This window comes from Sminthopsis crassicaudata, chromosome 5, assembly GCF_048593235.1.
Source record: "Sminthopsis crassicaudata isolate SCR6 chromosome 5, ASM4859323v1, whole genome shotgun sequence".
Classification (NCBI taxonomy): domain Eukaryota; kingdom Metazoa; phylum Chordata; class Mammalia; order Dasyuromorphia; family Dasyuridae; genus Sminthopsis; species Sminthopsis crassicaudata.
Window position 1 is genome coordinate 207,835,978 of NC_133621.1, and position 27,922 is coordinate 207,863,899.

Here is a 27,922-nt window from a genome sequence, read left to right on the forward strand (position 1 = left end):
ACCGGGCGCAGGCTCAGCGGGAAGCCGCCCGCAGCAGCTCTGAAAGGGCTCCCAGTCTGGCGGGAATGGGTGCAGATGTAAACGACTGTAGAGAAGGGAGATGTACTCGGAGCTCATCTCAGAGGCGAGGGTTCGAGGGGACTGGGAGACTTCCTACAGTAGGTGGCGCTGTATCGGAGCCTCGAAGGAAGTGGAGGTGGGGATGAGAACAATAAGGAATTCCTGAGTAACCGGATTCCCGATAAATGCGAGTTACTGTGCACATTTGAACTTGGGACTCCCAGACTCCAAACCGAGCTCTCTCCGTTGCATCACACCGTTGCTTACAAAATCGTGTCTCTTTGGTAAACCATTGGTAAGGGCCATGGGAAGCCCAGGGGCTTCCCTCCTAGGAGGCAGCGCATAGACTCCGGCGGGAAAGTGCAGCCGCCTCAGGGAAGGCGTTCTAGGGAAGGAGAAATCGATCACTTTGGGGTAGATTGGCTAGGGCTCCGAGGTTGCTCAGGGTTCCATTGCTTTTACCCGGAAGTCGAAAGTAGAATGAGGCTGTTGGGTCACGCCAGGCGCTTTCCCCGCAGTGGGAGGAGCCGGGACGTTGGGAGGGGCAGAACTCCTCTCTCTCCGTCTGGGTTGCAGCGGCTGCAGCCTCCGCAACCGCCGCCGTCATGGCCGCCCCGGCCGCCCCGGAGGTCAGCTTTTCTCGCTCTTCCCTAGAGGATGATTTCAACTACGGTCCAAGCGTGGCTTCGACCAGCATTCACATCCGAATGGGTACGAGCGGTGGGCTCAGGCCCGGGGCCCTGGCTGCGCCCGGAGGCTGAGGGGGGAGGGGCTACTGGAGAGGCACCGGGGGCGGGGGAGGGGGTTGGCCTAAACCGGGCCCTCCAGTCTAAGCGAGTACGGGAATCTTTCCGCGCTCTCCCCCTCTCCCCCTCGTTAATGCTTGTTTCCCACCTGTTAATTATCTCTAATTTATCTCTTCTGTGGCTTTACTGTTGTCTGCTGGCCTGTCTTCCTTTGTTAGACTGTTAGCTTTTTGAGGGCCGGGATTGGTCTTTGGCTTCTAGCCCTGCGCTGGCGCCAAGGCGACTAACGAATGTAGTTAATTGATGTTCCCGGTTGTCCCTCTCACTTGTCTCGGCCTCCCAGCTCGCCTTTGCCTCCGCGCTTCCTTCCAAGGCCTACCCTACCCCCCATTCTTTCTGACGCCTTCCCTGGGTTGATCGGTTTCCTCTTTGTTTATATTCTGTACTCGCAGTTATTTACCTCTAATCTTCCCCTTCCTCCTTTGGACCTTGAGTCCAGGAATCGTCCTTTGCCTCTTTGTGCATCCCTACGGCTATCAGTAAACATTTATGAAGCGCCTACTGTGTGCCAGATGTATGTTTTTCACTTATAGGGATGCATATTTGCATATGTAAAAGGCGTACATAATTACATGTGTATCTTTTTTTAAATGTAATCTACGTATGTGTAATAAGCATAGTTGTCATCATTCATCTTTGCAGTATTTTGAGTTCCAAATTTTTCTCCCTCCATTCTCCTTAAGACAGCAAGCGATCTGTTACAGATTATACAGGTACAATCATGTTACATGTATTCCACATATGTTTGTAACTTCATACCTTAGGTATATATATGCATATTTGTATGCTCCATGTATCTCCATAAATTTACAGGGGTATACACCAGTTTACAAATGGGTTTATGGATGTGTGTGCGTGTGTATATATGTGCCCACAGGAGTCTACACTCTTGTACTCTGCTAGGTGTCAAAGTGGATAGAGTGCCAGAACTGGAGTCCGGAAGACCCGAGTTCAAATCTGGTCTCAGGCATTAGCTGTGTGATCCTGAGCAAGCCACTTAACTCATTGTGCCTCAGTTTCCTCATCTGTAAAATGAACTGGAGAAGAAAATGGCAGTGTAAAATGAAGGAGGAACTGTTGTCCAAGAAAACTACAAATGAGATCATGAAGAGTTGAACATGCCTACACAGCAATACAGTTCTCTCTTTTGAAGATAATTTCCACTAATTGGAGGATGATTTCTCACCCCAGGCATGGTGAGAAGTAGAATTTGAATCCAGGTCTTCCTAAATTTGAGACTAACTCTGTCATTTCAACTGCCTGACATAGTTAAATTAATCTCTCAGGAAAGAAGTTCTTGAGTTTTTTTTTCTCCCTCCGAATCTCACTTAACTCCTCTTTAACATACTTAAATTAGACTCCTGTATCATTGTAGGTAAATGGTCTCTTTCCTCAGATAGGTTAGAAAAGATGAGAAGACTGGCTTGAGAACAGATTTGTATTGTAGAATACTGGAAAATGAAGATGAGAATGTTGAAGGCTTTAATTTAAATTTGCTCTGTGATGTATTAGCCAAGGGATCTTAGTGTTTATCCTTAACTATTCACAGTAGAAAAAGTGGTGATGACTAGGAGTTATAGTCTGTCTAGAACATATTTGCAGAGGGAATCTTTTCTTGAATTTTGAATTTTTCATTTGATTTTTAAAGGTGGGAAGATTTTGGTTTTGGAAGGGAATGGAAAAATTGCTGTTATGTTTGTGTGTTGAATTATTGCAAGATTGGGAGGAAAGAAGACTGAGGTTTTTTTGAGAATAGAGGGGATAAGCTTTTGGTGATGGAAGGAACTTGAAACATCTTGTTTAATTCTGAGGAATTTGCCCAAGATCACAGTTACGACTTGGGACAGAATCAGGATTCTAGCATAGATCTTTTGACTCTAAATCAGGAATCTTCCTACAGAACCAACTGCTTCTCTATTGAGTTTAGTTTGGGATTTGGAAGCTGGAATAAAAAAAATTTTTCTTTTGAAAGTTCCCCGGGCTCACTGAAGGTAAAAACTGGGGATAGCCAAGGTTCTGGAGTCAAAGGATCAGAGTTCACATCCCAGCTCTGAGGTTTCCTGCCTCTGGGCAGATATTTAACCTCCCTGGGCTTCAGTTTCATCTGTAAAGTGAGGAGTTAAATGGCTTCTTCAGTCTTTTATCTGTCTAGATATATGATCCCAACTTAAATTTTTCTTAAGGTCTTAGAATCATTAATTTTCTGCCCTATAAAAGAGTTAGGTACTCTAGGGCTACTGTGATTGATTTTTTTAATGGCACAAAAATGACCTGAGGGCTCCTAGGGAAGGGAAGCAGAGAGCAAACTTCAAGTCTTGGAATTTTAGAACTTGGAAGGGACCTTAGAGATAATTTAGTTGAGCCATGTCATTTTCAGATTAAGAAATTGAGGTTTAGAGAGCTTTAATAATTTGGCTAAAGTTACAGAATTAATCACAACTCTGGTGTGTTAGTGAATTCCCACCTTTGTAGGAGTATAGGAACCATCACCACTGTTGCATTCTGAGGATCCTAAGAGATTTTGTTTGCCCTCTGCTAATTTTATTCCATTTGTCAGGGGCTCTCTCCTCTTCTTATTAATGAAGATAATATGTGTAAAGTGCTGTTTAAGCTTATTATTTGGTCAGGTTGTCAAGCACTTGTCAACACTGTCACTATTTTGAATTCCTACTCTGCTACTGCCACCATTCATAACTCTGGACACCATTTCATTCTGGTCTCTACTATTCCCTTCCTAATTTATTTTTTTCCCTTCTCATCTCCTTTCCTTGATTTTATTTCTCTCAGCTTTTAGATAAATTTTCCCACTAGTCAATAAGGGCACTCTCATCTCATTGTCCACAAACTGACTGCATCATGTGTACTCTTCAAGTCTGATTCTTTTCCCTTTCCAAAAGTCCTTTTTGTGCTATCAGGAGATCTAAAAAAATTTGATTTTCCCAATTAGCTGTGTTCTCCATACATATGTATTTCTTGCCCTTGTTTTTCCTATTAATCTTTAATAGAGGATTAATTGGAATTGCTCACAGACAGCCTCATTGATGCTCTTCTCTTCCTATCTGTGTCTCTTTCCCTCTTTAACTGTTCTTCATCAAATATTTATTAAGCATCGACTATGTATAGGGAAAGTGTTGCAAAAGACAGGTACTTATGTCCTATTAAAAATTGAAAAAATGCAATCATTCGACAATTAATGCTCTGGGAAAATTTGGGAAAGTGAGGACATTTTACACTGAAGGAAATAAAGGAAACTAATAAAATAGTTTTGTTTTCTTCCCCACGGGAATATATGTTTTTTGTATATGGTCTTAAGTTGACCTTTTTTTTTTTTTCCCCCTACAGGACATAGGTTTTAGGGTTGTAGGAGCATAGATACTTATAAGAAATGTTAGAAATGATATTGGAACTCAGGTCCTCTTGTCCAGAGTCAGTTTTATTCAAGAGAGGTATCCATTTCATTTTAGAAAGCTTTTTTGGCTTTATGAAAGTAATAATAAAATACAATCACTTAGACATTTATTTCACAATTATCTTTGGAAAATTAGTTTTTCATATACTAGAAAATTCAATTTTTTATTTCACTTCACCAAATAGAACAACAAATTAATAGAAAGAAATACTGAGAAACATGGCAGAACTATTAGGAAAAGATAAGAAACACATAAAATGGACAGTGGAGAAGACAACTACCTCAGCTCCTGAGGATACCCAATAACTAATGTTAGTTGTATTTTAATAAGACCATAGGACAGTCATAAATGTACACACTGGGATCATATGAAAAGTCTTAATGTACTACAAAGTAGAGATACTATCATATAAAAATTACTTGTCTCATAAATCTCATCTGAAACAAATATATTAGCAGTAGCATCAATTAAACATAATTTTACTTGTTATGTTAGAATGGCCTTTTGAGTATGCTTGGGCTGGTATGCATTTCTTAAAGTTTTCTAAAAAACTTAGAACTGATGTCTTTGCCTTTCAGATTTCCCTGGAACAAGGAGAGGGATTTAGAATTGTTTGATTAACTCAGGGCTTGCTAGGCCCTCAGACATTTGTTAATGATGATGTTTTCCCATAGAAAATTGCTTTTAAAATTAGGATCTACCTGGTTAGTTTGCTTTAAACTGTAAGTAATAATAATAAGTAATGGGACATAGCATTGCCATCAGTAAGCAATAATTGTTTTAATGTGAAAATGAAACTATTTATTGCCTTTTAATGTGTGTGTGTGTGTGTGTGTGTTTATTTCAACATATAACTTTCTAGGCTGCTCTGCTTGTTTATGCTTTCTTTTGAATTTCTTTCTATTCTCATCTTTGCATTTTTTAAAAAAGGCTTCAAAGACTTTTCTCTTTTGGGGGGGAGGTATCGGTCAATTCTATTAGCTGAGCTTGCTTCTCTTTGTCTCCCCCAAAATCTTTTTAAAGTTTTTAAAAATTTGCTCCTAGATAGATAAATGAAGGCAAAAGTTTCTGTAACACATGACATAATCTAATCCTGTAAAACAAATCTTTACATTTGCCATGTTCACTTTTGCATCCTGCATCTATCCCCCACTAACTAGCAGTAGGGAGCATGCTTTATAAGTTTATTATTTAATCCTCTAGAGATCATTGTTTTTCTTTACAATGTTATTGCTGTGTGAATTGTTCTAGTTCTGCTCATCCTTACTGTCACCTGATTTTGCCAGCATAATTCTTTGCATTGCTGTAAGATGTGCTAAATCAGATAAACCCTGTGGAAGATACTTTGCCAAATGAGTTAAGGCCAAAAAGCCCTAACCTGTCCCCACCTCTTAGGTACATTTTCCTGAAAATAAAGTCAAGGAGAACAGTTTTTAGCATACTGAAAGCCGAAAGAAACATGCAAAACAACATTAATATAAACTACTTGTAGAACATTTGAAAGTGTCCATACTTTTCACACACACATTTCTATTTATGTATTCTGAGAGAATACAAAGCAGCTACTATTGACCCATTTTAAACAAGAATAGCTAGTTAATGGTAAGTGAGATTAGAATCCAGGACCTTTGAATTAGATGGTAGGAAATTGAGCCAGCTTCAGCAGAACAAGAAAGCAAGAAAAACGCAACAGTGGAGAGCTAAATAGGTATCTCTCAATTTTTGGAGTTGAACTGAGGTCATGAGTTATAGTCACAATACTGTGAAACCTTTGTTGTGCACAGCCCAGCCTTTGACTTTTTTTTTTTTTTTTTTTAATGGTCTCCCAGTGTTCTGGATTTAGTAGGCAAAGAGAAATTCATTGGGGGGCTATGAAGCTGGAAATAATGATTCTAGCAGTTCAGAGGTGATGAAAATTGGTTGCTTGATTGGTTGCTTCCCTAAAATGAAAAGGAGCCTCTCTAAGCTGACCAAATTTTCAAAGACTGGACTTTTTGTTTATAAAAATAAAAGTGCCAAAAATTATGAGCAAAACATTAGTACTGAGAAAATACAAGAGAAAAGAAAGGAAAGCAAAAAAGTGAGAAGAAAGTGGTAGCTTAGAATTGGTGGGGATAGCTACTACAAACCTGAGTAATTGTGAAGAGCCTCTGACCAAGCAAACAAGAGAGTCCCAGGCCAGCTGATAGTCAGCCATCCCTACGACCTCTCCTGGACTTTTTTTTGCAAATAACTGGGAAATAATTTTTTTGGGGCGAAACTGTTGACATCCTTGACTATCAAAAGAGTTAGTTTTTGTTTTGTTTTTTAAGATGAAGCTTCTTGGAGAGTTATATATCTAGAATTTTAAAATCCATTTTGAAATTTGATATTTAAGAATTGGGTCAGTTATAAACTACTAGAGTAAAATGCATTTGGTGAAATGCAGTTTTCTAAAAGAAAATAAAATTTGTTTTTGCTGTCCTGTTATGTGGGCTTAAGAAGTAAAAATATATGTTTTCTTTTAACAGGTTTTCTGCGGAAAGTCTACAGCATCGTTTTTCTTCAAGTTCTCTTAACTACTGTGACATCATCAATTTTTATGTACTTTAACAATTTACAACTATTTATAACTAAAAGGTAAGATATTGATGACCTTGAACCATTTTCAGGCTCTTTTTTTTTTTTTTTTTCTTCCCCATTTTCAGGCTCTTAAAGCATCATCACTAGGGAGTGAAATTGCTCTATTCCAGTCAAAATCCATTGGAGAGGTTAAGTTGATTCCCTAATACATTAGAGTTGTGTTTTTTCCCTTTGGCCTAATAACATGTTTGCTGCTACACTAGTGAAAAAATTTAGATTGAAATTATTTTTAGTTATCAACCAAAGAACATGTTATTTCATAGCTCATAATGATTAACTTTTAATACTGAGTAAACTGTAAAAGCAATGTAAGTTTAAGATTAACGTCCAAACTGTTGTCACAGAACTTAGCAGTGGAAATTACTGCTAATTGGTACATGTTCTCTTCTGAAGAGAGAGTTATTGGGATGGAAATCAGTGACTCCAGCAGTTGTTTTAAGTATTTGTTTTTGTCCCTAATTTTACGATTAAAGAACTGAATAATTTATCCTTTAATCAATTAGCAAACTTTTATTAAGTGCTTATTATGTGCCAGGTACTATGCTAGGCACCAGGAATGTAAAAAGAGGCAAAAGATAGTTCCTGCCCCCAAGGAACTTACAACTTTGTTGGGGAGGTAACAAGCAAACAAATTGTACAAATTATATACAGGATTAGTGGGAAGTAATTAAAAGAGATCTGGTACTAGAATTAAGAGAGGTTGAAAAAGGCTTCCTATAGGGGCAGCTAGGTGGCGCAGTGGATAGAGCACCAGCCTTGAATTCAGGAGGACCTGAGTTCAAATCTGGTCTCACACACTTAACACTTTCTAGCTGTATGACCCTGGGCAAGTCACTTAACCACAGCCTCAGGAAAAAAAAGAAAAAGAAAAAAGAAAAAGGCTTCCTATAGAAGATGGAATTTTAGAGGGGACTCAAAAGGAAGCCATGAGGCTGAGATGAGGAGAGAACAGGAGGGACAGTCAGAAAATTGGAATGTCTTGTTCATAGAACATCCAGGAAGATAGTGAAAGTGAATCAAAGAGTATGTGGCACTGAGTAAGTTGTAAGAAGACTAGAAAGGAAGGGACTAGGTTATGAAGGGTTTTGGATAACAAACAGAATATTTTGTATTTTATTGAAGGCACTGGAATTTATTAATAAAAGGAAATGATAAGATCAGACTTGTTCTTTAGGAAAAGTGATTGAATGGTGGTTGGATTGATGTGGAGAGGGACTTGAGACAGGTAGATCCACCACTAGGCTATTGCAGTAATCCAGGTATGAGATGATAATCCACTAGGGGGGTGGATTGTATTCAGGAGGTACTGCAAAAGTGAAATCAACAAGTCTTAGCAACAGATTGGATATGAGGGTGATAGAGAGGAATCCAAAGTGATTCTAAGATGCAAGCTGGAGGGATCTGGGAGATTGATGTTACCTTATAGAGAAATGGTAAAGCTAGATGGGGAGGAGGTTTTGGAAAAAAGATAATGAGTTCCATTATAAAATGTTGAGATTAAGAGGTCTGCCTGACATACAAGTTTGAAATGTGTAAATGTCAGTTGGAGATACAAGGTTGGAAGTCAGCAGTTTGGGGCAAGATAGGTAGATTTGAGGATCATGAGTACAGAGATAATACTTAAATTCAGGTGAGCTGATGCGATCACTATATGAAATAGAGCAGAAGAGAAAAGTGCCCAGGACAGCAACCTGAGCAACACTGAGGTTTAGAGATTTGGAGGAGGATCCAGTAAAGGAAATGGAAGGAGATAGGAAGAGTTCCAGGAGAGGGCACCACTCCAAAAACCTAGAGAGAAAAAAGTATTAGGAGGGGAGACAAGGAAATCATAAAAGAGGAAAAGGGCCCATTATGAGCAAAGATGTTTTTAGCAGTTCTTTTTGTGGTAGCAAAGAATTGGAAAATGAGTAGATATTCATCATTTGGGGAATGGCTGAACAAGTTGTGGTATATGAAGATAATGGAATATTATTGTTCTATAAAAAATGATGAACAAGCTGATTTTAGAAAGGCCAGGAAAGATTTACATGAACATAACAAGATATGCAGTGATCAACTATGAAAGGTTTGGTTATTCTCAGTGGTTCAGTAATCCAAAGCAATCCCAAGAGACTTTGGACAGAAAATGCCACATACATCTATAAAAAGAAGTTAAGGAGACTGAATTTAAATCAACACAGGCTACGTTCACTCCTTTTTTCTGTTTTTTTTTTTTTTTTTTTTTTTTTGTTTGTTTTTAAATCTTTCTCATGTTTTTTTCCTTTTGCTCTGCTTTTTCTCTCCCAACATGATTCATAAAGCAATGTGTATTAAAATAAACAAATTTACTAGGGAAAAAAAGGAGGGAACAGTGACCAACAGTGTCAAAGTCTGCAGGATTTGGCAACTAAGATATCGTTGGTAACAGCAATTTTGATGGAATAATAAGTCCAGAAGCCATAATGTAAGGATTTAAGAGAGTGCAAAAAAGAGAGAGAGAGAGAGAGAGAGAGAGAGAGAGAGAGAGAGAGAGAGAGAGAGAAAGAGCAAATACTTCTTATAAATGACCTTTTTAAAAAAATTTTCAACAGTTACATGTAAAACAGCATTTTTTGATTACACATCTATATTCATTTTTTACATACTTCCATGTGAATCATGTTGGGAGAGAAAAATCAGAACAAAAGGGAAAAGCCATGAGACAAAAAAGAAGAAAAAAGTGAACATAACATGTGTTGATTTATATTCAGTCTGCATATTTCTGTTTGTGCAGATGGCATTTTTCATCCAGAATTTATTGGGATTGCCTTGGATCACTGAGAAGAACCAAGTCTATCATAGTTGGTCATTGCACAATCTTGCTGATATTGTGTACAGTTTTCTTGGTTCTGCTTGTTATACTCAGCTTCAATTGATGTAAATCTTTACAGGCCTTTCTAAAATCAGCCTGTTTAATCATTTTTTATAGAACAATAATATTCCATTACTTTCATATACTATAACTTATTCAGCCATTCCCCAGCATTGTTTGTGTTTTCAAGGATGTTAACTACAAAAGGCAGAAGAGATATAGGACCATAAGCAGGTATGGAAGCATCAAGTGATAGTTTTTCAGGATTGGAGAGACAAAGACATATTTATAAGAAAAAGGGAAGGAGGTTGAAAATAAATGAAAGAGTAGAGATGAACAAGGGATGATCTGTTAAATGAGCAAGAGTAGTACATCACTAAGATTTTTCCAGGATGTCTTCGTTTTCCCTTCCCAGAAATTAACCTCATTTTAGAAATATTTTTTAAGACAAAATTTAAAAAAAGAAGTAAATCAGCAAAACTGACCAAATACATTGCAAAAAACATGAAAATATGTGCAATGCTACGTCACACTAGTGAACCTACCTCCTTTATAAATGTGGGGTAAATATATTCTTGTTTCTTCTTTCAAGCTATGCTTGTTCTTTATAATCTACTTTTAAATTTTTTTTGGTGTTTCTGTTTACATAGTTTTAATTGCACATATTTTCTTGTATAAACTGTTACGTTCTATTAATTCATATAGATCTTTCCATGTTTCTGGTTTTTTTTTCCACACTGGTCGTTTCCTAAAGTACAATAACACTCTTACTTCATTTGCTGCAAATTCTTACATAGCAGCAGAAGAAAGCTTTGGCTACAGACTTGTGATTTTTTTTTTTTTTTTAAATTATAAATTTCAGACTCAACTCTCCTAACATTCTTCACTGAATGCAATTGTGGTCTAAGGCTGCAAAAGATTTCTTAAAGTATAGTCCATTTGCTCTGTTCCTAAACATTTATAAGTCTTTCAAACAATGCTCCTGTGGCTAAAAACGGGGGCAGGTATTTGGATTCTTTTTGTTAAACTATGCAGATAAAAAAAGACTTTTTCAAGAAAACTTTTGGCTGTTAAGAGCTAAAGTCCTAGGATCTGAGTTTAAATTCATGCCCTCATTATCTATATGACTCTGAGTGAGTCACTCTAATCCTTTGAGTTCCAGTTTCCTTATCTGTGTTAAGAAAGGATGAAATTTACATGTTCTGCAATATTCCTCCTAGCAGCTCTAGCTCTATAGTCCTTTGTAAAGAGCTTGTCAGAGTGCAGTTGGTACTTGAACAAAGACATTCTTTTAAAACTAGATGTTTAGTAATATTTTAATTAATTTGATATAAAATTTCAGTGCCTTAAATTTTAAATATTTTCTTCTTATGTGTAGCCCTGCATTGATGTGGATATCTCTCCTTGGATCTTTGGGTTTGATTTTGGCATTGGTGTTAAACAGGCATAAACATCCTCTTAACTTGTATCTGCTCTTTGGATTTGTGAGTATTTTTGCTCCTTTTATCTTTTTGAATAAATAGTTTTTAAAAATTATTTTTCATTAGCCTGACTTTCTAATATACCTTTAGGAGAAAAAAGTGAATTCTTTGTTGTTTTTTTTTTCTTGATTCTAGAGTTTTTGATAGAGAACATTGCCCTGTGCATTATTAGGAGATTAGGCTCTGCCATGATAAGATGTATGACAGCAACTCTTCTGACATTCAGTTGAGGGGAGCAGACTTGTACTATCTCTCAGATTCTTTTCAGCTATGTAATTTGTATTAGTTTTGAGAATTGAACTCTTGATAGCCTGGATTTTTCTAGTTTGCTTTTTAGGGCTTCCCACTTTTTGGTATTTTCTCCTTTTCAAAAATCAATTTGCTGAGATGTTGTGCCTTTACAAAAATATGGTTGGAAGGTTATATATCTTTTATATAGAGAAGAAAAATCTCTTAAAAATTTGTTTTGAGGTGATGGCTAGGAAGGAGCACTGCAGTTTAAGATAGAAATTCATCTGACAAATACACATTGTGTCTGAAATACTGGATGTAGATTTGGTTTATTTGTTTATTTTTTTCCTTTAGTCTTACTACAAAGCTAAGCAAATTTCTTACTTTTAAACTAAAAAATTATTTCATCGTCCTATCCTTGAGAAGTACTAATGGAGTATGGATATGCAAAAGTGCTGAGCTCCTCAAAAATATGTTGGCATTCTAGGATTTTCTCCACATGAGCCATCAAATGATGAGGCGTGGGGTTGAGCCCCAAAAGTATATTGGAATTTTGGGTTGATGGTGTGAGTGTCCCAAAAGAATTTGTTGGCTTATACCATCTCCAAATCAAGAGGCAAAGATTTTATTACACTGTTGGCAGCAGGCTTAGTTCAAAAAGGGGAGTTAGCAATTAAAAAGGGATAAGACTCTGGCTAAGTTCCTTAGGGAACTAGTCATTAACAAGAGGGAGGACACCACAAAATGAGGCTAAATTCCTAATGAACTGACCATTGTGATGCTTGGTAAGTTTCCTGAAAGGAGTTAGCAAGAAGTAGGACCCCAAGAGGTTCTTTTATAGAAAAAAGATAATATTTATAGCTCAGCCTTCTGATTAGATGATTGGATACAGTAACTGTTGGGTCATGATAATTTTGTTAGTGAAAGGAATTTGACATTCTAATGCAACAAAGGCCTACTTAAGACAAGTTAATTCAGACTCCTTCCTGTAGCCTACCTAATAAGGCTAAAAGAAAGGTATAAATTAAAGGGAAATACCACCTTTTATTTTTCTATGTGAATTTTTAAAGTGTATTTTGACATTCCTAATTTTTTATACAGATCACTTAAAGGTAATCCATTACTTAATTTAGAGTACTTTACCAAGCAATATTCTGCAAACTAAATAAACTTTTCATGCATTTGTGTAATTCACAACTTTTTATTTTTCAGACACTTTTGGAATCTTTGACTGTTGCTGTAGCAGGTAAGCTGTAATTATTTGATATGGTATTGAAGTAATCAGTTATTTCTGTAATAACTTCTCAGGTTAAAAAGGGTACTCTTGGCTAAACCTTAGCATTGTCTTTATAGATGTTATATAAACACTTGATAAATCAAAACATATCAGAATATAATGAATCAAAAGTTAATCAGTTAGGCTATGCAGAATATAAGGAAGTCAAAGGAATCAGAGTACTGCTTTTCCTATGTATTTCTACATCCATAAAATTAGGGTAATTTCTGCCTGTCTCTTAAACTAAGTTAGAAGGTTGTTAGGAAGACAAACAACATAAGGATTTTAACTCAGACTTTAGTGTTTTTCACTGCATTTAAAAATATATATGTAAAACATAATTGATAACATTTCAAGCTAGACCTTGATGAGATTGAAGGGAGCAATTGACATCAAATGATGAGAATGATATAGGGACACCAAGTGATAAAGTTTGGTAGCAATTCACATATAAAGAATTCATAAGGGCTTTCTCCTTGCTAAGAGGTTAGAGACAAAATGAAAGATAAAATAAGCCCCAAGAGTGGTAAATATGAAATAGATTTGGGAGATAAAATAGTTAGCAAGGAAAGAGGTTTTAACAATTAACAATGGAAAAGACAAGTTCCCCGGGAGAAGGGGAATACCCCATGAGATGTGAGTACATTATTGCCTGGCAGGCTAAATTCATAGGGGAGTGTAGCACCCTAAAAATTAGTTAGCTATACAAGGAGAAAGCTACCTCAAGGTATGGGGAGGGAGTGAGAGGAAAGATATCAGGAGATATGAGGGAGAGGTAAGAAGAAAGACATCACAAGTAATTGGCAGTGGGCTAACCCAAAAGGGATTCCGCAAAGATGGCATAGGCCAGGACAGATTTATAGGGGAAATTTAACTTGGGGAGGCTTGATATCATAACTTGGCTCTTTGACTGGGTATAGTAAAGTGGATTTACTCAAGAGCTTTACAGAGTTGGATCTGTAAAGCTGAGCTGATCCCTTTTAGTTCTTCCCTGCTTGCTTCAGGGAGTAATCTCAGCAGTACTTCAGGCTTTCTCTGTCAACCCCACCTAGTTATCCAGGATCTTATCAGTCTCAAGAGGCTTGAGGAATAAGTTTTAAGACCAGAGAAATGAGATTCAAAATTCTATCCTACTGCCCATTATGATTTTTAGATTGTATAACATGAATGGGATGGAGGAGAGAGACGAAAGATAATGAATGCATTAGGAAAGAGCATAGGTTTCTTCTGAATTCTTTAATTCACTGTTATTAATAAGCAACAAGTGACAGGCTTTCATTTCACTTCCTTTAATCCTGATTACTATACAAATTAGTAGAGAAATGACCAAAAATCATCTAATTGAAAACCAAAGAGCAAACATGGATAATGAATCCCTGAGTAAAAGAATTAATTCTTACAATATTTTTGGGTACAAAACATTTCATTTTAAATTATTGGTCCTCTGTTAAAAAGTCAGGTAGTCCTGATAGTTTCTGAGTGCACAGTGGTATGCTAATATGATCCTGCTCAAGTCAGGGTTGGTAGTGTATCTTAGCTATCATTTGCCAACTATAAAAGGAGGGGCAGAGGGTGGGAGAAGAGCAGCAGCTCATGCAGAGCTTTTTTTTCCAGTTAAATATAAGCTAGATCTGTTCTGTGGTTGATATATTTTGTGTACATTGTTCAACGAACAACTCAAATGTTTTTATTTTACAGTGACGTTCTATGATGTATATGTCGTTCTACAAGCTTTTGTGTTGGCTACTGCAGTATTTCTTGGTTTGACTCTATACACGTTACAAACCAAGAGAGATTTCAGCAAATTTGGAGCAGGGTAGGTTTTATTCTAAATTTTTTATACTGAAAGCTCTGGATATTTCCTACCAATAGAAGAAAGCCTTATCAGTGGGAAACTTGTACTTTTATGTTTGGGAGTCAGGCCAGAGTAGATTACGGCAGAAAATGACATTAAAGAATTTGTCCTGACTCTGTTAGCTAAGTAGAGACAAAAGCTAAAATGGAGGAAGGTATCTTTGATCTTTGAGTTTTCTCTTTTTCTTTTTAGAGGAAAGTTGGAAATTGTTTGCTAAGAGAAGTCAGCTTTATTAGAAGACTGGACAAATATCAAAGCAATTAGGACTAACCACAGGATTTCTGTTATGGTAGAGAAAGCAAGTTAACTTAATTGGTTAAATTTTTAAAAAGCAGATTACTTAACCTAGCTAATTGTTGGGGCATTCCTAAATTTTATTTCAGATTTGTTAACTAACTTCTTTACAAAATTAAACCAAAAAGAAAAAAAAAATCTTTTTGTTGTTCCATAGTCTATATATCATTGCTATTTAGAACAATGGTTTTTTAGGGGCTTATCTCAATTTATGGGTAGAGCATTTTATTCAGTCAGTGTGGGATCAAGGCTTTGAGCCTATTAGGTAGATGACTATTTCCCAACTTTGACTTTGTTGGGAAAGATGTGATTTTTATCTACCACTCCCTGTTCTGTCTACCTAATCTTAGCCCTTTAGTGAATTATTTTAACTCTCCAATGTCTTAACTTAAATCTCTTACTCCCTATGGCAGCTCTAGATTTGACTAATTCTAGCCCAGAATTAATTCCACCATCTTTCATTTTCCATTCTACTCACAATACTTTGGGCAGAAGCTGGAGAAAGGCACTCAACCATGTTCAGAGTCTGCTACACATTTTTATTGCCTGGCTTATAAAAACTTAATAAATACTTGTTGATTGATTGTTTAATTTCTTTTGGGCCCTCATTGCAACTAGATAGTCCTTTTTTTCTAATTGATTCTCTTTCCCTATTCACAACAACTATTCTAAATTTTTTATTTCATCTTACTACTTGAGATCCTTGCTTCCTACTTATTGAGAAAATCAAGACTTTTTCTTTTTTTTCTATTTTCTCATCTTTTAATTGCTTTATATTATTTTCTGTCATTTCCTCATTTTTTTCAGGTCTCCTTAGGTTCCCTTGGACCTATTTTTTCCTGTCTTCTCTAGCAGATTACCCTTTTTGTCTAAATGTTCCTCCCTTTCTAATTCTTTCCCTTCTGTCTACAAGCATGCTATGAAAATAAAAAAGGTACTATAACAGTACTAATCTCCTAGGGTGATTGTGAGGATATGACATGTTTATAAAGGACTTCACAATTCTTAAAGGGCTATATTAATGCTAAGTATCATTATATCACCATCATTATATACAGCCCTAGTCTCTAGTTCCATTCTTGTTTGAAATACACACACACACACACACACACACACACACACGTGCGTGCGTGTGTATAAGCACTGCATGTCCCATAAGCATTTCAGACTAAACATGCATAAAATAGAACAGACCTTTCCCCACCATTCTACTGAACTTCCTTAATATAATACAATTCCTTAATACTCTCACCTTCAAGTCTCCTAGGTTTACATGGACACAGTATCCATTGGAAAAGGAAAACCAAATTTAGGGAGGTTAATGATGGAGGGAGGTACACTCATATTGTGAGCATATACTCATCCCTCTGACAATGTTGGGCTTTAAAGTTCTTTCTTTCCTACAGTCTTCAGGGAACCAAATAGACTTCTTATTCCCCCTCCTCTCTTCCCAGTCCCTTGGTCCTTGCTTAGCAGGCTTCCAAAAGTCTGTTCCTTTCCTGTAGCTCAATATTACATTGCTGGGGCTAGCTTTCTCTTGATTCCATCTGATTCCTTTTCAGTAGAGAAATAATTAAAAAGGGAGAATCAGGATTAGAGAGGAAGGAGCAGTTAGATAACAAGGAAAATCTGCTGGAGAGGATAGGAAAAAATGAACTCAAAGAAACCTGAGAATAGGTTGCCATTTGGACATGCATCTTAAACCTGTCTCCATATTTAGTATCCTTGCAAGTAGTAGCTATTTAATAAATATGTATTATAAAAATATTTCTAATATTGATGTAGGAATATTATTTTATAGATTTAAAAATGATTCTTTAGCAGAAAACAATTATTTTTAAAATGTATCTATTGAATCTTAAAGAAATTATACTGTGAAAAATCTAACCTACTAATGCTTTTCTTTTTATAGACTCTTCGCCTTATTGCTTATTTTGCTCTTGTCAGGATTCTTAAGGGTAAGTTCTTATAAAAACAGTAAGTGTAAAAATAATTCCTAATAGATCATTACAAGTTAATCTTAAGTATAATGACTTTTTTTTCCCCTCTGAGGCAATTGCCCAGGGTCACACAGCTAAGAAGTGTTAAGTGTCTGAGGATAGATTTGAACTCAGATCCTCCTGACTTAAGAGGTGGTGCCCTATCCACTGTGTAGTATCATGACATATTAATAAAATGATGCATACTACCTATAATATTGTAGAATATTTGTAATTAATAGTCCCTTTAGAAAAAGCAAGGCCTCATGTTGGCCATTACTATTACTAAATAACTGAAGTAATTAATTTAATTATAAGAAAATAATTTGATAAATTAGCATGAAACATTCTAATTATTAAATTATCAGAATGTCTTATGTTCAATATTAAAGTCTCAATTGATATAGTGTGTTAAATATCTTTTCTTTATCAAGAAGCTGGTGGTGCAGAGGATAGAGCATCAAACTTGGAGTCAGGAAAACCTCTTTTCAAATCTAGTCTCAGACACTTACTAACTGTGCAAATCATTTAACCTTTGCCTGCTTCTTCTTCTGTAAAATGGAGATAGTAACAATATTTAATTTGTAGGGTTATTGTGAAGATCAGTTGAGACAATAATGTGTTTTACCAACCATAAGAGTGCTATATATAATAATATTATGGATTGATAATTCAACCAAGATAATATCAGTATTGTTGTTTTGTTCTTTAGGTTTCTTGTACTTTAAAATATTATATAAAATTTTTAAAAACTAATTTCAAAATATACTTTAATTTTAGAGATCTGATTTTATCAGTGTTGGATATGCCCTTCACAGGTATAGATCTTAAGCCCTCTATAGCTTAGCAGATAGTTTTCAAGAGTAGCTAATGCAAAAAACCCCCCCACCAAACTTGATTATTCTGAGATCTGGTTATGAGCCTATCCAAATTTATCAAATTTAATAACAATTTATCCAAGTTAATTGCATTTAATCTCCCATGGTTGTTGTGAGGATCAGATGAGATAGTAATTACATTACTCTTAGCTCAATGCCAGACATATAGTAAATATTATAAATATAAATGCTAGTAGTAGTTGTTATTAAGACTGATCTTCACGACAGACAACAATCCATGATCAAAATAACCATTTTGACTTGGTGGGGTCCTGTACTCTGTTGGCAGATGCTTTCTCTCACTCTTTCTTTCTATCTTTGTCTCTCTTTCTTTCCTCTCTCCTCTTATCACTATTTATTTTATAACTGTTTGAATGTGAAGAGAGAAGTCAGAAGTAAGCTAGAGAATTTGTACATTAGTGATAGATTCTATTGACATAAGTGAAAATTCAGAAGAAATTAATGACATTAAGCACATATTATGGGTCAGGTACTAGGTTAAGCACTAGGAATATAAAGTCAAAAATAAAACTGTCTCTTCAAAGAGCTTACTCTAGTGGAAAAGACAAAGTACATATAAATATTTGCAGGATATATACAAAATGAGTACCATGTTTTGGAAGGGTGAAATAAAAGATATTCAGTAATCTTAACTGTATGCTAAGCACTAAGCTAAATGCTGGGGCTACAAATAGAAAAAAAAAAAAAATCAGTCCTTGTTCCTTTCAAAGATCTCCTCTAATTAAGGGAGACAACACATAAGAGACTTCAGCTGTGGTGCTTATGGAAATGCCTCCAAAGTCTCCAGACTGTTTCAGAGAAGCAGATAGCAAGGTCTAGGAGTACTTAGACATCAGTGTGCTGGTAAATGTTTTAACTACTTGTTGGGAAGAGAATGTAGCCACAACATACTTTTGCATTTAATATGCGTTATTAACATTTCCATCATCACTTTTTTAAGTCTAGAAACCTATAAAACAACAAATCGTCTTTATTTGTAGCATTTGCTGTTTTTTCAAGGTGCACTGAAAATTTCACATTTGACTCTTGCAAATTAGTGTGAGTTAGCTCTAAGATAAAATTGTCTTAGGCTGTTAAGGTATTCATGCCGATGGACCTGTAGGACATAGAGTTGGGCTAAGATTTTACATCAGGAGACCTATTCAGGACCTGGTGGATCTCCATCTCACCCAAAGAAAGAATTAGTGAGATGGACCTGAAGTGTGTTGCAAGCATGAGACATGGAGTTGAGAGATGAGGCATTTTGTGTGTAATAGAGTGAGCCATTATGGCTCAGTTGCAAAGTTCATGGAACAGATTGTAAGACTATTGCAAAGAGAGAAAGGAGCCATGTAAGATTCTGGTTAGCTTTCTGGAGATCTTGGGACCGCCTTACTTTCAGCAGTTAATTGCCACAAGAATAGTCAGGAATAAAATCCAAAATCTTTATAGTTGTCACAGTGTGTCTCCTTCTGCCTGGGGCCCAGCTAGCTTTCTGGAGGCCCTTCAAACTGGCCTTGTCTCAGTGGAGAAATGAGGGAGGGCAGGCCAGCCACCACAATGATGGGAGATGGGATGTGTCTCTCCCAGTCTTTGTTGGCTCTTATATATTCTATTATAAGTACATCATCATAGGTGTCAATCGTGTAGAATTATATTAAGTACTAAGTACATGTAAACTAGAGAATCATAGATTAATTTCACTGAGTTAACACCTTGTTTCAAGTGTACTTCTCCGGAGTTCTGCCCTTTTACGGGGCCAGGTTATGGAGAGTCTCAAATGTCTGACAGAGGAGTTTATATTTAATTCTAGAGTTAAGTGGAAACTTGTAGAGATTTCTTAGTAGGAAGGTGACATGGTCGGACTTCTGCTTTTGGAAAATCATTTTGTAGCTGTGTGGAGGATGAATTTGACTGGTGAGAAATTAGAGAATAAAATAAAGGATCAAATAGGAGGTGATTTTAGCAGTCCAGGAGAGAAGTGACTTGTTCCTGAAATGGAATGATGATGTAGCAAAGAGAGAAAAGAATACAAGAGACAGTGTGGACATAGAAACAACAGCACTTAGCAACTGATCATGTGTATGGAATGAGTAGTTGTAGAGACATTTGGATTGCAAATTTGGGTGACTGGAAGGATAGTAGCACCCTTAAAAGAAATAAAGTTCAGAAGAATGGGTGAGTTGAGGTGGAAAAATGTATTGAGATTTCCATTTTTGCTGTATTGAAACCCTGACTAGTAGGCACTTGGTGAGATGGAACTAGAATTCAGGAGAGGGAAGGCTTGGAAATTGAAATCTGGGTGTCACCTGCATGAAGATAATAATTACTCCTGTGGAATCTGATGAAATCACCAAGAGAGAAAGTGTAGAGAGGAAAACTAGGAGAAAACAGATGATATGACAAATAGTGAGGTGAGGGAAGAATGAATTTTTGGTTAATGACCTTGCTTTTTTTTAGTGAAGTATGAAACAAGGGCCCCAGCTGAGAGGGTGGACGGAGGAGAGAATAATGTGGCAGATTTCTAGAAAGTCGACTAGGTTAATATAAATGTGTGAAGAATGAGATAACACAGTTTAGGGAACTCAACTCTGCCTCAAGGCAGTGAAGGCTCAATTGAGACAAGATAGTATAAATCTGTTGTGGACTCAATCCCTATTGCCTGATGTCTTCCATTTAAATTCTCTGGGAGCAACTGGGGGAGGGGGGGTTGGGAGGATGTCAAGCTTTGGCATAATGTGAGCAGGAATAGAAAGAGATTTAAGAGAAGACAGTGCTGAGTTGAATTACTTCACCAAAAGGTTGAGTTTTGGGAAGAGAGGAGAATGTAGCCATAGCAGCGTTAACTGGCCTGACAAAGTTCTAAGAGGAGTACAGGGATCAAAGATCATATAAGGATGAAGAATAGGTTTAAGGCAGGTTTAGAAAGGGATAAAAATATAGGTGATTTCGACTAGATAAAATACTTTAAAATTCTTGATCCTGTAAGTAAAACACTTATAGGTAATGGTAGGCTCAAAGGGGTGATCATCCCTCTAGGTAGCTGATATTGATGAGTAAGTTATAGGAGTTGAGTGAATTCAGGAACTAGGATGTTAAAGTATCAAAATACTAACATTTGTGTTTTGCCCCTGATAAGGAGGCTGGAAGTATGGAGAAAGGCAGAACAAGAAACTGACTCATTGAGGAAGGAGGAGGAATGATCTGGGAGTCAGCAGATAGAGGTCACCAGGATTTAGATTGGGAATTTGGACCATGTGAACTTCAAATGAGAAGAGAATGGCAATAGAGAATAAAATAGAATGAAAATATGATTTAATCCAAATTCTTAGCAATAGAAAAAGAAACAACTACTAATGAAACATTCCTTTATGACAGAGCAGTGGGGTGTAAGTATGATCACAGTATCTGGAGTTTTGTTTACTTATTTTTTCATAATATAAAGGAAATGTTTAGTATAAAGAGATGAAGGGTAATTTTTTTTCTCTGAAAATAATTAATGACATAATGATAAAAGGCATCAACAAAACATTAGAAGAAAACTATAATTACAATTGAGTTTTATTGAATTGAGTTTTGGCCCCAGAATATTCAAATAAAGAGGTCTACAATAAGAGTCTGCAGTTCAGAGAGGTTAGAGTTAGAGCTATAGATTTGGGAATCACCCATTGAAACCATAGATAAGTTTGAAATTGCCCAAGAAGAGATTGTAAAGAGATGAGGGCCAAGAACAGAATTTTCTTTTCATCATTAACTTGTTTTGTTTGATAGCCCCCCTGCTGTTTTTATGCCAGCTTTTCTTGGCTGTTGATTTGAATAGGTTTTCAGTGTTTTGCCTTTCCTCTTGCTTCTGAAATCAACACATATCCCTTTTTTAGGATCCTGAAGTATTTTGATCAGCCTTTATCACTAATTACAGCGGGGAAATATCTACTTTATCTACTTCAATAGATTTGTGGTTTCATTGCTTATAGGTACTTCTTTCACTAGTAGAGATCCCAGCTCATGAACTTTTCATTCTTTGTGATTCTTGTCCTTTATACATTTTCTAAAAAGGATTTATGTAACAGACTGGAAGCTTTCTTCTGATTCTTTTAATACAAAGTTATGGAAGTCTTTAGCCAGCCATAGTCACCTTTCTCTTAATTACCAGTCATTCTGCAAAAACTTTGCAGTTACCCTTTTTCACTTTATCTCAGTGGCCATTGAGTACTACTCTCACCTCTACCCCCTAGCTGAGAAAAGCACTTCCTTATTTAGCCACCAAGGATTTTTCTGCTTCACTTTCTAGCAATAATTTCTTTTTATCTTTCTGGCGGTTTCAGTGGATCTGGCCTTTAAAAGTCATAATTTAATCTTGACCCAATCCTTTTCTACCTTGTTGGTTTATTTTATTCATTAGCTAATTGTTGGGCCTTATTCTGTCCTTTAGAAAAATTTTAACTTCTGTAACCTGTTGCCCCAGACTGACATCAGAGATACCTTGTCTCTGAAAGCTATATATTTGGAACCTATGCTACCCAGAATCCTCCTTTCAAGTTTGCCTTTTCTTACTACTTTTAGTGGGTCTCCAGCTGACTTTCTCCTTCTGTTCAAAGTTAGCGCTTTCTATTGATTTCACCTTTGACCCTGTTAACATGTCACCAGTTTAGTTTTGATCTTAGATTTAGATTTGATTGGGAAACCCAAGATAATAGACATTCAAAGAGTAAACAGGTAATAATGAAAGCTAATACTCTTTTACATATATAGAACTTTTAAAGGTTTGTGAAGGCTGTGGAATGAGTACTACTGTTATCCTCATTTTACTTATGAGATACCAAAAACAGGAGAGGCTCAGTGACTTTCCCAGGATCTCATTATCATTGAGTGTCTGAGGTCACGTGGGAACTTGGGTCTGTCTTGTGCCAGGCTGTCCTTGTCCTGCCAAACTTTTTTAACCCATCTTGGGGGGGGGAGTTGATTTCCTCGACCTCTTCTCATACAGTACAAAAATGTCTATAACAATGTAGCACCCATCCACTTTTCTAACTATCCTCCCAGCCTTCCATGGAGTCATGGCACCTCAGAGGACCACAGTCTCCTAATTATGAGTCCTTTGTGACTCCCTTTCCCTTGTCACATCTTGCCTTTTCATTCCATTTCCACAGTCCCTACTCATTCAGAGTTCTCTCTGAAATGTTCTCTCATTTTGTTATTTAGCTGATTGATCATGTCTCTAATCTGTCCTTAACTTCACCCCTAGGCTCTAGTTCCATGGTTTTAGTTCTTCATATCCTAACAGCCCCATATGTTCAATATATTTCAAACTAATTTTTTTTCCAACGTTCATCTTGGCCTTTTAGTTTCTGTGCCTTTAGATTCACCTTTCCCCACCCTGAAATTAGATACCCTGCCCTTGACCATCCATCGTATAAAATGCCTACCTGATTAAAATCCCTTTCCCTCCTCAAATTTCTTAGAACACTTTGAATGCATTTTAGCCATTCCATTTCATTGCCACCCTGGTTTGTGCTGTGTGACTGCAATTAATTTAACTGGTCTTCCAGTATCTCCTTGATACCTTTCCTTAATTTATGTCATAGTTACAGTAGTCTCTCCAAAGTGCCATTTTACTTATGTCACTCTACTGTTCTGAAACTGTTTTCCTAATGTTATCAAATTAATTATAAACCAACTATTAGCTTGTTACTCATTTCCCCTCATCTAATCTCAATTTAGCTTTCTATTTTATGTTCTGCTTCTTTACAGTATACTTCACATTTACTTCACATTCTCCTCTAGCTAGACTACACATGGGTCTCTAGGACACAGCTTATTTTCTTGCTTCTATAATTTATTCCTGCCATTTTCTCTATTTGTGAAAATCTTGCTTTATTCTTTTGACTATTCATATGGTCCCTCTTTCAGGATCAGGATTAAACATGTATACACTTGTCTTGAACTTCTCTTAAAAGTATTTGTCCCATAAATAATGATTCTTTTTATACCTATTTTCCCTACTAGATTTTAAGTTTTTTGAGAGAAGAGATTATTTTATTTATCTTTGTATTATTTATTTCCAAAACATTTAGCATAGGACTTTTCAAATTGTAGATTGTCATTGTGTTTTTTATAAATAAATGAGTGAATGAGTTAGTAGAATCATTGATAATGAAATTCCCTAACATCTTTTAGGAAATCTCAATTGAATTGGATTGTCAGTTTTCAAAGCAAAAAAAAGTAAAATATTACATTTTGAAGAAGTTTTCAAATATCTCATTTGTTTGGAGATGATTTTTGGAGTACAATGTTCTTGAAGACTATGCTGATAGAATGCAAATTCTAACAAACTGAAAAGGCTTTCAAGATGGGCTTGATGATGAAATAGGTACATTGTCAGAAGAGTAGTTGAGCTAAGTTGGAATTCATCATCAGATTGTTTGCAAGATGGCGAATTTTTCAACTGTAGTGCATCTCAAGGACCACTATGTAGAGGTTGTGATTGGGATCTATGGAAAGGAGTACCCAATGAGATAAAACTATATAATGTAATACATTTGGGATACTGCTGTAGAATTCTAAATTGTCTTGCTAAGTCTCGGACAAAAAATAAATTAATCATCAATGTTATTTTGTATTTTTACTTATTGTGGCATAGCATAAAGTAAGAATTTAGAATACTTTTTTCTACATTTGGAATTTATGTGCTTTTAAGATTTTTAAAAAATTATGTTATTATTCTACCAGTGATTATTTAAAAGTAATTAACTACTAATTATAGTAAGTAATTTAAGGTCTGGAAATACTTTTCTCAAATATTAACCAACATACATTTATTTTTTAATCTATAGTTCTTCTATAATAATGAATTAGTGGAGATAATCTTTTCTGCAATGGGAGCCCTTCTGTTCTGTGGATTCATCATTTATGATACCCATCAACTGATGCATAAACTTTCCCCTGAAGAGTATATATTGGCTGCCATCAACCTATACTTGGATATCATCAATCTGTTCCTGAACCTGTTGCGTTTGTTAGAAGCATTTAATAAAAAGTGATTGAGAACAATAAAAATATTTAATTCAATGATGTGGCTTGAAATATAGATTGTTAAAAATTGTTTTGCTCTTTAGTTATTCAGTATTTGTTGAGATTGAAGCTTTACTTTTTTTTTATATAACTACCTGCTACCAGATTTTTGATTTAGAATTTATGAATAATGTTTCATGTTGTTTTCCATTTTATTTTGGATCCTTCTCCAAAATGTTTGAACTAAATAGCTATAACAGTATTTTTTCTTTTAAAGATTAGAATTAGGTTTTTAACCCAAGGAAATTCTTAATTGAAAATTTTGTTATCTTTGATTTCAGTAATGAGACGCTAAAAATCGTTTTATTTCTTCCTGTTCTAAATTTGCCATAGGTTGGTAGTTTGTGATTCATGAATACATAATATAAAATTAAGGCTTTCTTTATAGAGTGATTTTTAAAAAATGTTTTTCCTTAAGTATTTGAAAGTATGTGCTTTATATTTTGAAGGCCTTTAGTTCCATTAATCTCAATCCGAAGGAAATATTTAATTGAACATTTTGGAGCTGTGCAACTGACACTTTCAGATTATTCAGTATTGTAATAAATTGTGATTAATGATTTTAGATCATCTTTAATGCAGTTTTACGTTCAAATATAAGTATTATAAAATATTTAAAGATAAAATATAAAGTATAAACAATGACAAATATTTAAATGTTGTATATGTTTAAATTCAGAATGTGTTCGTGTATTTAAGATGTGCATATGCTATTAAATAAGCTACATTTCATAATGTAGGCAGAAAAAATGTACTTTGTGGCTTTATTTGAGAATGCTGGGCCACAGGCACACAGCAGGTTAACTCAGTGTCTCAAAGGGTGTCATGTAGTGGGAACAACACAGAACTTAGTGATACAAGGCATGGTTCTAAGACCTGATTATTTATTGTCAATGGAACTATAAATAAGTCCTTGAATCTTTTAGGGCCTCAGTTTTATCAGTTCTAAAGTAGGAATATTTAAACTAGTGAGAAGGAGCCAAAAGGAAAAGGGAATGGCAGAGAATGAGAGAATGACATGGATAGATAATGTGGAAACAATAAATATGAAGAGATTTTAGGAAATAGTGGAAGATGGATAGGCTTGGTGTGCAATGATCTATGGGGTCATGAAGAACAATTGAGCAATAGAAGGGGAGTTTCCCTGGGCTGCATAGAAATTAAATGACCTGCCTCAACTCATGTAGCTAATAAGGTTTAGCTACTTTAATTTTTATAATTAATTATGAAAGGTTTTCTTAAAAGGACAGATGAGCAGACTGAAACTTTGTAAGAAGCCTAAATGGGCTTCTTGATGGAGGAAATGCCAGTTGTGCTAACAGGTTAAGAAGGTAGCCGGAAATCACCTGATGCAGTAGTATCATCCCTGTTCTTAATTCAGGGCTGAGGCTAATGGCTTAAGTTTGGGAATTTTAAACTGCTAAAAAGCCTATTGGGATCCAAACTTAGTTCATCACCAATATATCGAGTTTCCAAAAATAGGAATCCTTCAGGATACCTAAAGAGAGGCAACGCAGGCTGGTAAAGGAACAGGTTATAAGCTTAGGGTGGCAGCTAGAATTTTAGGTCAAAAGTAGAGGCTGGAAAGCAGGGATGTGCTGAAAAGAAAGACTTGATTGTTTACCACTTAGATTTGTAAGATACCTTTACTATTTGCCAAGTGCTTTTCCATAAATATCACCAGATCATTGTATTTCAAGGAAGTGTTTAGAGCACTGAACTTGAAATTAAGCTAATTTTAGATACATTTTAATACTGTAATTAATATTTTAATAATAGTAACTTCTTTTGCTTTTTCTAGCATGGCATGTGATTAATTTGCATGCAATTCTGCTTTCTCTTAATTAAAAGGTCTGTGTGTGAAGGAAAGTATTTTAAATTATAAAAGATTTGGATATGTGATTAAGTTATAAAATGAAAATTCATTATCTCTTAAGAATCTATTTAAAGGCAGGTATGCCTTCTTTGAGATTTTATATGTATATGTAGAAATATATATGTGCATATATGTATGTGTAAATGTTTTCATAACATCTTAAAATATATGAAAAATTTAGTGATTTCAATACTATTCATGGTCCCTCAGTTTTTAAGAATATTTTTGACATTTGATAAAGACTTCTTCAACAACTCCAAAACACTGGGAATTTACCTGCCTTCTTTTAAGACCAATTCTTTACCTGCTTTATTATTTATAAGACATTTGCCATAGGATCAAAGAATCTCAAAATAAGAAAGAGCCCCCAGGTCTTCTAACTTAACACTAACAAAATTATAAAGTCTATAATACTTCCTCAAAAAAGTGATTATTCAGTTTGGGCTTGACTTTGTCCCCTTGTCTTCCAACCCATTTCTTTTTTGGACAGCTTTAGTTGCTAGTTTTTTTCTTATGTGGGGCTAAAATCAGCTTTTCTTGTAACTAACAACCATTGGTCCTAGTTTTGTCACTTGGGTCCAAACAAATCCAATATTTGAAGGCAGCTAGTCTTACTCAAAACTATATCTGTGTAGCAATGTGTGTATGTGCAATTAAAATTTTTTATTCTCCAGGTCAAGGATTGTATTTTCATTTTACTAGTATTGATAATGCTTCACATCTGACTATATGATTGTATCATTAAATAAATAAAGATTCTTGGCACCATAAACTGGGTGAGACTCATTGCCATGTTACAGTTTTTTAGCCTCGCCAATCAAACTTATTTGATGCAGGTTTTGTAGTTCAGAGTTGTCTTATTTTCTTGATCATTAGCTATGAATTCCATTGTTGCCATGTGGGAAGACCCTCACAGTCGTGGTTCCAAGATTGTCTACTGTGGGTCCCTTTGTTATCATTGCTTGGTGGTATAATGTTTGCTGCCTGATCATGAATCACAAGAATTGCTGCTTCACTGAGTAAAACTTCTGTTACATCTCCAGGACCCCCATTCTCTATTCTGTGTTTTGAAGTTGTGAAGTTTTACTTTAAGAAATAGTGGCTGGGGTAGCCACTTTAGCATGAAAACTATTCCCTTTTTAGGGTCCCCACTTGTGGGGACATACTCCCTCTTATTTCAAGCCTTCCCATAACCATGACTTTTCCTTTAGTCAGCCTTTGACTCTGCTCCTGGGGAATGGGGAAGGAAAGTT

At 35.8% G+C, this 27,922-nt stretch overlaps 1 protein-coding gene across 1 annotated transcript; it reads left to right on the plus strand.

Annotated features, from left to right (window-relative positions):
• The first annotated feature begins 540 nt into the window (after nt 1-540).
• Nucleotides 541-27,441, plus strand: TMBIM4 (transmembrane BAX inhibitor motif containing 4). The gene is made up of 7 exons (XM_074269716.1): nt 541-771; nt 6,787-6,895; nt 11,107-11,212; nt 12,653-12,686; nt 14,415-14,532; nt 16,778-16,823; nt 24,556-27,441. The coding sequence occupies exons 1-7, from the start codon at nt 666-668 to the stop codon at nt 24,760-24,762; spliced, it is 726 nt and encodes a 241-aa protein (XP_074125817.1). The 5' UTR covers nt 541-665; the 3' UTR covers nt 24,763-27,441.
• The last annotated feature ends 481 nt before the right edge of the window (nt 27,442-27,922 follow it).